This window comes from Trachemys scripta, chromosome 10 (assembly GCF_013100865.1).
Source record: "Trachemys scripta elegans isolate TJP31775 chromosome 10, CAS_Tse_1.0, whole genome shotgun sequence".
NCBI classification, from domain to species: domain Eukaryota; kingdom Metazoa; phylum Chordata; order Testudines; family Emydidae; genus Trachemys; species Trachemys scripta.
The window spans coordinates 67,634,185-67,644,724 of record NC_048307.1 but is presented as its reverse complement, the minus strand read 5'-3'; the positions used below and the strand labels follow the sequence as shown (position 1 = coordinate 67,644,724).

The 10,540-nt window shown below is 41.7% G+C and overlaps 1 protein-coding gene across 1 annotated transcript; it reads left to right on the top strand.

Moving 5' to 3' along the window:
* Positions 1-1,754: 1,754 nt before the first annotated feature.
* C10H15orf40 (chromosome 10 C15orf40 homolog) lies at positions 1,755-9,560 on the top strand. Its single transcript, XM_034782750.1, has 4 exons — positions 1,755-1,912; positions 2,641-2,767; positions 4,457-4,584; positions 8,099-9,560. Exons 1-4 carry the CDS (start codon positions 1,814-1,816, stop codon positions 8,189-8,191), a joined length of 447 nt encoding a protein of 148 aa, XP_034638641.1. The 5' UTR covers positions 1,755-1,813; the 3' UTR covers positions 8,192-9,560.
* Positions 9,561-10,540: the final 980 nt, after the last annotated feature.

The window sequence follows — 10,540 nt, the reverse complement described above, 5'->3', positions numbered from 1 at the left end:
TTAAGTCTAAAATCCATCTGATTTTAAGTAAACATACAATTTACTAAAACTTGAACAAAAATTATCTAACCTTGTTCTTCACATGTCCTTTTAACTATATTAAGTCCTTTTCTTCTTTGGGTTCTGGAACCTGGCTGTTGCCTTTTCATAGCTGATAAAATAACTGAGCTGAGTGTTTGTTTTGCTGTTCTTTTATCTAGGTTATTGTTTTGCCTTCCCATTAAACTGCACCAATACAGTAACACAGTCCAATAACTCCACATAGTTAATACACAGCTATCTTAATAGTTTGGTCATATAGTCATAAAAAATTACCACAGACCTACCGTGCATTCTGCACACCTTTTCCCACTACTCCATCCTTTCTCAGATTACTTAGGTTTCAAAGTGTGACTTTTGTTTTCTATGCAAAATTTGCATGTATTCTCCCCCATTTTCTCTCATGCCAATTTGAGTGAGAACTTTTTGCAATAGGTACTTACTTTATGTCTGTATCATGCTTAGCAGAATGGGGACCTGATCATGGGGACTCTAGGTATGACTAAAAAAGAGCAGGCCCCTCCACTAGCTACCAGTCCTGCAAGGATATAAAAAACACTGGACTGGGGAGTCTCAGGGCTATAGTAAACACATAATTTTTTTAAAAAGGACAAAGCTTTGTTCCAGCAGCAGCTGCCCAGGGTATTTTACTTAGGGTTTGCAAGTGCCCCTGTGTATTAGCTGCTTCATCTAATTATTGCTAAAATCAGGGGATAAAACTAATTTTAGGGGCAGCCCCTATGTTGTTGTAACTGTCTGTCAGTAAGGTGTGTTAAGCGAGGGAAAATTCTGTATAAAGAGTGGTTACAAGAAGGTAACCAGCATTGGTTAAAGGGGAAGTATAAGGCTAATGGAGTGGTTTATCTAACCAGCTCTAATAGAGCATGCAGTGGTATAGCTACCCAATTTATGGGAGATTGTGAATGCAGGACCCAGGCCCTAGCTCCATGCTGTAGGAGTAGGCAATCAATTGTACTGTGATACTGAAAAGCAGCACAGCCCCATGCACAGTTGCTTTTTGGGCAAAGACCTGGAATGGTTCACTGGGGGCCTCCTGCCAGAGCTCTCTGCTTGTTTATTCCTATTGCTGTTCAGGGTCACAGGCCTGCGTGCACGTTTTTTCGACTAAACAGTTCAACACTACGGATCAACGCTGACTCCCTCGCATCAATTTCGGGGAGGGTGGGAGGCGTATTTACCCTTTCCATCCAGTCCAAAAAAAGCGCTCCACATTCTATTCCTGCTACAAACTGTATAAACCCCCCACTAGTGTAACTCATGGGAAGGCCTCAGCTATGCTCTGCACGAGGCAGGACCGGTGTAGCCACCGGCCCTTCAGACGCGGCGTGCTGGTCTGGGCCGGGCCGTACAGCTGATGCTGGCCCGGGTACCCCGCTGTGCCGCGGAGCTGGCCCCCTCGCTGCAGGACGGGAGCGCGCAAAAGCCAGGGGCGGGTGGGTGCCCTAGCAGGGACGGGGCTGAGCACACACGTGCCCTCGGTGCCGGCAAGGACAGTGGGGACGGGGGTGGCAGCCCACGGTAAGGTCGAGACCAGACCAAGCACGAGGACGCCTGGCTGGCGGCTCTGCCTCTCGCTCGCCGCCTGGATTAGAATGGAATCGAATGAATTAGCGCCTGTTCACTCTGCGCGTGCGCAGCACTCTGCCCGGCCCCGCCCCGGAACTGGGAGGCCGGACGGTTTCCCTGCAGGCCCCGCGGTGTTCTGGTGTTGCCGGAAGTGCGGGTCAGAGCCGCCCGCGGTTCGGTCTGTGTGATGCTGGTGGCCCTGGCCGGCTTCCGTCGGCGCGGCGGCTGGGGGCAGGGTCCCGTCAGTGCCTGCGTGCGGAGCTGGAGCGGGGCCATGCCCCGGAGGGTCAGTGACTTGGGCCGGGGCCGCTCGCTCTGCGGAGCACGTTGGGCGGCAGCGGGGAAGGAAGAGAGCGGCTCGCCTCCGCCGGGGTAGCGCTGGGGTGAAGCCCCTGTAAGCCGGGTCAGCGGGCCCTGGCCTGGCGCCACTAACCTACCGCAGCGGTCTGGGGCAGCAGAGAAATGGCCTTTCCTGTTCGCCCCGTCTGCTACCCCGGGCGTTTGCCGGGCGGCTTCGTGCTGCTCGTGCCGCGACGCCGGCGCCGTGGGGAGCCTCCCCCCCACACCACACACACACCCGGGGGTCGGGTCGGTCACACAGCACCAGGAGGGGAAAAAAACAGTGATTCTACAACCATTCTCGTTGTTGGGAGCGGAGGGGCGACTCAGAAGCAAGAGTAGAGGCTGGAACTAGTTTTAATCTTTGCATTTGCATTAATGCATTAATCTATTTCACTAGGAGGGTGGTGAAACACTGGAATGCGTTACCTAGGGAGGTGGTGGAGTCTCCTTCCTTGGAGGTTTTTAAGGCCCGGCTTGACAAAGCCCTGGCTGGGATGATTTAGCTGGGAATTGGTCCTGCTTTGAGCAGGGGGTTGGACTAGATGACCTCTTGAGGTCCCTTCCACCCCTGAGATTCTATGATTCTATGATTCATTGGTTGGCTAGATTTCAGATTTGCAATGTCACTTTAACAGCTGCTGGGTTTTTTGTTTTTGTTTGTTTGTTGTTCAGGGAAAAGAAAAGTGTAAAGACCCAGTAAAACCTCCTGTTCTGTCAGGTCCGGTTGTAACTGACAAAAGTGGTTCCGTCACTATTGCTATTCATGCCAAACCTGGATCCAAACAAAATGCTATAACAGGTATATCCCAATGAAAAGTGTAAGTATGAGGGAAATAGTTTATGTAATTAAACAAACAAAGCTATTTGGGAAGGCAAGTTTTTTTTTCCTCCTCTCCCTGCATCCATTTCTTTGCACAAGTTTATGGTCCTGCAGAGGTCCAAGTGATAGTGAAATGTGGCTTCACAAACTTCATTATATCAAAATAACCTGATGTTCCTTGTGCTCCATTTGACTAGGTGTAGTTGATTGCACTGGTAAAACTGGAAAGCTGTGTTAGAGTAAATCCATCTTTTTGCAAGCAGGGGTAGTAATCCTGGGTAATCACTTGATTTTAGCTATATTCCAATATAACTGCTTATGTGAAATATTCCAATGCTGCAGTCTATCTTCAGATGAGTGCAAAGCAAAAAACCTGTTATAGGATCCAGTGTTGTTGTTGTTTTTTAAAGCTGACCTGTGTAGCAAGTATGTTGATTGAATAGCGAGAAATAATCTATTTTACACATCTGTGTATATATAATTTGTTCCATCCTCTTATGAACAGTACAGGCATTTATGTAAAGACAAAGGAAAATTTCTTTTCTGTTCAGCAGGGGGAGCCTACTTACCATTTATGACAAAGCTCAGTCAAATCTGATCTCTTTGTAGTGAACCATCCTTTGTTATAAAACTACAAGCTTTGTGATCTTTATTATGAATGGTATACACACACATTCTCTTTCCTTCCACTGTAGATACAGGAAGAATCAGATATAAATAAAGTAGTAAAACTCAGCATGAGAAACTTGTGATACTCTGAATTGAAAGGTCCCCTGAGGTAGTCAAAACTTGAACTTCTATAGTGAAACAAGCAGGGAATTACAAACAAACAAAAATATCCTTCAGGCTTTCTTTAAAATAAACAAAAGACAAACTTTTCCTTTGGAGATCACCTTTGATGCCTTGTTTGTGCTTAATTATTATGGTGATAAACACAATTTAAATGCTCGTAGACAGTATGTTTTTAAAATCTTCAAATGCTTTAAACCAAGAAGCAACTAATACAAGTCTGGATGGTGCCATCATCTTCATGTTTATATGCAAACAAGAAGCATTCATTATGTAGGTATGCGCACTACACTAATTAGACGAGTCTGTTATCTGTAGGATAGTTCAGCACATATTTCATCTTAAAGGGACATTAGTGGGCATTGTTACAAAAGAGATGATAATCAAAACTGCATAAAAACTACAGGGACATTAACCACAATTTCAAAATCAAATTGTAGATTGACCTCATGTCTGGAAGCAGGGACGGTAGTAGAAGTGGATGTGAAGGGCCCAGTACCTCACATTGACACTTGGGAGAAAATTATGCAGAGTCTGCAGCCTGACAAAGCCTCACTGTATCCACCAAACTCATGGAACAGGATCCAGATAACTACAGAATGAAACTCGTTAATTCTTAAAAGCATCACATTCTAGAATGTAAGGCCCACTCTTCCCTATTTACAAGGACTGTCTATTAATGCGTACATCTGAGGAATTGACTAGCCTTGTTGGTAAAGTGGAAAAAACAAGTGGTAGAATTAAGTGGATGTTCTGGATGCAGTAAAAGTCATAAGATCTCTCATCAGCTGGACTGTATCAGGAGTTGTCTACTTGGTTTCAAATAAACCAGACACCGTTAATGCTTTGAAAATAAAAATCCTAAAATATTTGTTATAGATGTGACAACTGAGGCAGTAGGTGTAGCTATTGCTGCACCTCCATCAGAAGGGGAGGCAAATGCAGAGCTGTGTCGTTACCTTTCTAAGGTCCTAGAAGTGAAGAAGAGCGAAGTTGTTTTAGATAAGGTACAATACTTTTTCATTTTCTGCTCTGCTACAGTTAGATTTCTGAAACTTATATTGTAATAGAGACCACTTTCCACATACAGCAGACCAAGTTTCTATTTTTCAAAATACTAGTATGGAGATATATTAAGTTGTGTAACCTCAGTTTATGGAAAAATAACGTATTTTAGTCTTTGAATTACTAACTCAAAATAATCTGTTTCTCAATGGCCCAAATGTGCTGCTACTTTTTCTTGGTATTTTCTAAGTCAGTGTTTGGTTTATGTCCTCTGTGACCTTTAAAGTATTCTTCCTACTGAGTCTCATTTTCTAAGAAGTTAGAATATCTTGCACAAAACACCTTGCAAGTGACTTTCTTTAGAAATTTTTATATTTGACTAAAAGATGTCTGTTGGGTCACTCGAATACACAGTGATGAGCATATCAATTCCTAGATAGCTTTGCTTCTGTTGCGAAAACAGTAGTAACATCAGAACTCCTACAATGACTACTCTGCATGATTAAACAGGTGGAAATTGCATTTATTTCTTCTTCTAGTGTCGTTTTTGTTTAAAGGCAGTTTTCTCCAATATCTCTTTTACAGTTAAGATCAGATTTGGACAATGACAACTTCTATGAATTACATGTTTATGTAGATGTTTGTGATTGAAAAGATTAAATTCATTATCCTTTTAAAAAACAAGTATTAAATCTTAACCCATTGAAGCCAATAGAACTTCAGTATACAAACAAATTAAGAGAACAGCAAGTAGCAGAAGTGGGGTTAACTTCTGTTACAGTCACACTGGGAAGTCAGCATTCTACTACCCAACAGTGAACTGTTCATTTAGGGTGGCAGCAACAGCAGAAGGGACATTGAGAGGAAATAGAACAAGCTGTGTCCTGTTTTGGGAAGGCTACCAGTTAGTCTTTGGCTTATGTTACTATCATGTTTGTATGACATATATGAAAAGTGGATGAAGTCTGAGCCATCTACTAAATGTATTCGTTTATAGGGCCAGGAAGATAAGAGTGCCTGGGATGGATGCTTTTTTATGTTGTACATAAATCTAAATACATACATTTTAAAAAACAGCTGTTAGAGGCTACATTGTCTAATGGACTGAGCACTACTTGGCTGGTAGACAGGAACTCAAAGATTTATATCTTGGCTTTGCTGCAGACTGAACAATGTACTTAACCTTTATTTCAGTTTATCCCATCTATAAAACAAGGGTAACACTTGCTTACTTACCTCACAGTCATGTTGAGAATTAATTAGATTACTCTTGAAAAGCACTATGTTACTGCTAAGCAGCGTCAGGCATAATGAGGAGCTGCTCTGTTCAATCTTTTCTAGTCAGCTCTGGTAATTCTAGTCTGACTTGCAGCACCCAGGCTATTTTATATTAGGACTTGTCAACCACAGACCTTCAATCATTCTGAACTGTGCCTCAATTGTGAAGTGGGTCTGTTTTGTGACTCCAGCCAGATTTTCAACCTAGGTGTACAAGGCTAATACCATATGATAACTGCTCCTAGCATTCTCCCTTGCCTCCCAGCTGCTATATAATCAATTCTCAGCTGGGAAAGGAGAACCAAGCTAAAATTGAAAATGCAGAACTACATTTGTTGGTCTTATTTATCTTGCCTTACAGAATTTTAATCCTGTAATACAGTGCAACGTGACTAAGCCACAACTTGAGAAACTGAAAGCAGTTTCTTAACAGTGATTATCTTCTAATAAAGGTGGAGAAATTGTACTCAGTAGATTTTGGGATACTGTGGGGCAGCCTCTTAAGATGGAAAGCTGCTAATTTGTGCTTTCAATGGAACTTTTATGTATGTATTGTAAATGTAATTCTAGATTTGGGATCTTAATTCAATCTAGAAATGTAGCTACTGGACTCTTACATGAGAGGAAACATTTTGTTAGCTCATCCTTATAAGAAGTAAACACCAGTTGGCCAAACTATTGTTTAAAGAATGCCTTGATTTCAATAAAGTATAGATAGTAACATCTGTATGTGACATCTGCATAGTCCCATTGCTGAGCTTGGAGAGCATCCTGCTGCTCACTCCCCCCTCCCAGCTGATGGAAAGAGCAGCAGCTCAGGGCATGCTCTAAAACCTGCCTGCCTACTTTGAAATATGTAGCAGATCCAGTGACTCTGCTCCCTCCCACCCCAGGAATAACTAGTGATGATATTGGGTCCCTGGCCCCACTCAGCCCACTTATCCAGGGAGAGATTATTTTCTTCCTGGGTAAGCACGTGAGTGGGTAAGTGGGTTTTTAAGGCCTGTCTTAAGGCTCACTCTGCTATGGCCAAGCTGGAATCCATGGCCTGCTTCTGGAACATTAGAGAAATCTTAGGCATTGCAGGGCTGCTATCTGCAGCTCATTCACACGTTTACTCAGTCCTCTTCTCATCTAGATTCAATGTTTGTTTCAGAAGAGAAGAGTAATTCTGCAATTCTTGCTTAATTGCACACCCCAGTCTGCCTTCGCAGGAGCTCTACCTCTTGTTAGACTTGCACAAGTCAGACAAAAGCATCTCGAAGAAGAAAAATGTTACTTAGCAGTAAACCTAGAACTTTGAGGGTGGTGTCTATGTTTTTATACTAGCTGCCCATCGTCCTCTGTGGTATGGTGGAAGCAATTGTGACTGCTTCAGCTCCATGGCTGTCTTATAACCTCAACTTAGAATGTGTAAAAAGAACAGGAGTACTTGTGGCACCTTAGAGACTAACAAATTTATTAGAGCATAAGCTTTTGTGGGCTACAGCCCATTTCTTCGGATGCATATAGAGTGGAACATATATTGAGGAGATATATATATATATATATATATACACATACAGAGAGCACGAACAGGTGGGAGTTGTCTTACCAATTCTGAGAGGCCAATTAAGTAAGAGAAAAAAACTTTGGAAGTGATAATCAAGATAGCCCAGTACAGACAGTTTGATAAGAAGTGTGAGAATACTTACAAGGGGAGATAGATTCAATGTTTGTAATGGCTCAGCCATTCCCAGTCCTTATTCAATCCTGAGTTGATTGTATCTAGTTTGCATATCAATTCCAGCTCAGCAGTCTCTCCTTGGAGTCTGTTTTTGAAGTTTTTCTGTTGTAAGATAGCCACCCGCAGGTCTGTCATTGAATGGCCAGACAGGTTAAAGTGTTCTCCCACTGGTTTTTGAGTATTATGATGTCAGATTTGTGTCAATTAATTCTTTTGTGTAGAGACTGTCCGGTTTACGTGAGGGTGCTCACAGAATCCCTACGCACAGTACTTTCCATGCGGTCTCTGAAGCACCATGGCACTAGAGGATGTTTTCTCCCAAATTTGACTATGCAGAGGAAATAACTCTGGTTAGAGTTACTGGTGACTAACCTTTTTTCACTACTGTTGGTTATATGTAACCTTAGTACTATTTACAAAGTACCCACTCTATTGGCACCATGATTAGTTTTTAAAATGTGTACTTAGAAGTAAAGAAATAATTCTCTGAATTCTTTTTTGTGTTGAAACAGGGTGGTAAATCTCGTGAAAAAGTGGTGAAGATTTTGGTGTCGATGACTCCAGATGAGGTTTTAGAGAAACTGAAAAAAGAAGCTACCAGTTGAGACCAAATAAAAGCAGGAAATGGAACAATGTGTTTTGAAAATCTTTCATTGGATGTAAAGAGGAGGAGGGACATTCGTCAATGAGAGCACACAAATGCAGGCTGGGGGTCACTTACGAGAAACAAAGATTCTTTTGTGTAAATGTGTAGATAAATTTCAGTACATTGTAAATTACAAATCTCTTCCCTATTCTTCCATACTCTAAACGTTGCTTTAAATAATCCCACAGAACTAAGGCCCAAGCTAGAAGTGGAAGCAGGATTTATCGCTGGATAGGAAAGCTAAAACCCCGAATCTACATCGTGAATTCAGCATGACAGGGCTCCTTTTCTATAGTTATCTTCAAAATAGTCTCCTAAGCGTAAACCCAGTCCTGATGAGTATTTGGGCAATGTTTTTGAATGCAGGCATAATTATTTTTGGTTCACAAAGTAAAAGGCTTGGAGTGACAGGCTTCTGATAAAGCACTGGAACAATGTCAAGAGAAATATGATACAGAAGGAAAAATCAATTTAGAAGTGAGAGCCTAAAAGAGCAATCAGTGTAATATATAGTGGCATGCGCAGGGTCCAATTCTACTCTTGTCTACACCACTGTAAATCCAGAGTAATGCCAGTGGCCTTTGAAGCCAGTAGCATTGCCCTGGATTTACATAGGAGCAGAACTTTTCCCTTAAGCAGTCAAAAGAATTGAGTCTGCAATATGAGAAATTGATACAGTACTTAAGCAGCAAGTACACAAAAGCTTGCTTTGATTCAGTAGGAAGCCTATAATCAGAGTTGCCTAATAAAGGTAGAGTTTCTTATAGAGTGGTCAAAAGTATCTTCACCTTACATGCCAAATGTAGCAATTTGTTTTGTTTAATAAAAACACAGCACTAAGTTTCATCAACAGTTCTTGTATTTTTAATGGGAACGGATTATTTCTAGCTGTGACTTGACTAGTAAAACAAAATTAATTTGTTTTTAGACAGTCTTAGCAGCAATTTTGTTTGCTCTTGGTGACATTGTTGATCTAAATAAATGAGTTGTGTTCAGGAATCAGTTTCCAGCCCATAGAAAAGTGAGCAAAGTGAAGTAATACATGGAGTGGTGTTAAAAAGAGTGCAAAGATTGTACATGAGATGAAATGGGAGAAGTAGATGTATTTGTCTTAATTGCTCTTGACAAAGTACTGGAATGCACACTTGTGTTCCCCACTAATATATGTGATGTCACTATCTTCGGCTGTTTCAGCTATCCTCTTAGGTTGCAGCTGTTACAGGTTAGATTGTGTTACTTTCTACATTGTTTCTGTCCAACAGCTGTCATGTGTAAATGTGATTTTATAATTTTAATGCCAAAAGTCAATAAACAGGTCTAAAACCCCACTAAGCTTCTGCATCTTCCACTGGGAAAAAATCCATATATTAAAATAAGTAGCAGAAATGTATCAAAAAAGGTTTTCACCAGCTGTGCATAATGCAACAAGCTGCATATCTCAAGTTTCACTTTTCCATGATCAAAAACTGCTTTTCACCTTAAGTCTCTCCCATCCCTTCCATTTTCAGCAATGCAAAAAGATGTTGCTAATGGTTCTATCAGGATGTTTCTCTCTACTACCTATGTGCTAATAAGGTTAATTGCTAGAGGAATAAAGGCTGTAAATATTTGCTGCTTAGGTCATGTTTGTTTTGCTTCCTCAGGCTGATGCCCATACACTGCTTTATGTGTATATCCTCATTTCCCACTTCAAAGTCCTGACACGCTGACATTTTGGCTATCAATTGCTTTTCTCCTAGCCCAGTTGGCATTTTACTCCGTAGCTTTACGTTGATGCTTCTCCCCGTTCCAACTGGTTTGCCCAGCAGAGGGCTTCACTCTCTTGATCAAGGGGAAACTAAAAACATGCATGTTTGCTTTCATTTGTAGTCCTTAGTGCTACATACTCGTGTTCTGGGTGGAGTGTTCAGTCAGCTGCTCGGCATTGGCTGAGGGTGAAGTGGAAATGCCCTAGCCAGAAAAAAAACTAGGAGGTTCCCGCTGCATAACTCTCAGCTACTTCTCTTGCTAAATCTATTATGTCTGAGTTTCCCACAAGAGGAAGAAACACAAGGAACGCTACAGTAGTGACTTACAGCTTGAATGTATGAATTTCTCCAGTATGGTACCTACACACTGTTTTATAAAGAGTGACCAAATTCTCCCAGGCAGCAGCTTTACACCATTATTTCAAACTCCTCATTTAACATGTTACATTTTTCCACCACTTTTATGACCCCAAAGCTGTATCTAGTCTTGGAAGGAGACCAAATCAAGTAATTTATAATGAGATCAGTCTTTTAACAGTTCTCCCACTGCAGCGTTAACC

What these genes read in the sequence shown, in the direction of transcription:
- C10H15orf40 (XM_034782750.1), top strand. Translation starts at nt 1,814, where the DNA reads ATGCTGGTGGCCCTGGCCGGCTTCCGTCGGCGCGGCGGCTGGGGGCAG. An exon ending in CAAACAAAATGCTATAACAG is followed by an intron (nt 2,768 to 4,456) that starts GTATATCCCAAT and finishes TATTTGTTATAG; the next exon opens with ATGTGACAACTGAGGCAGTA. An exon ending in GCGAAGTTGTTTTAGATAAG is followed by an intron (nt 4,585 to 8,098) that starts GTACAATACTTT and finishes GTGTTGAAACAG; the next exon opens with GGTGGTAAATCTCGTGAAAA.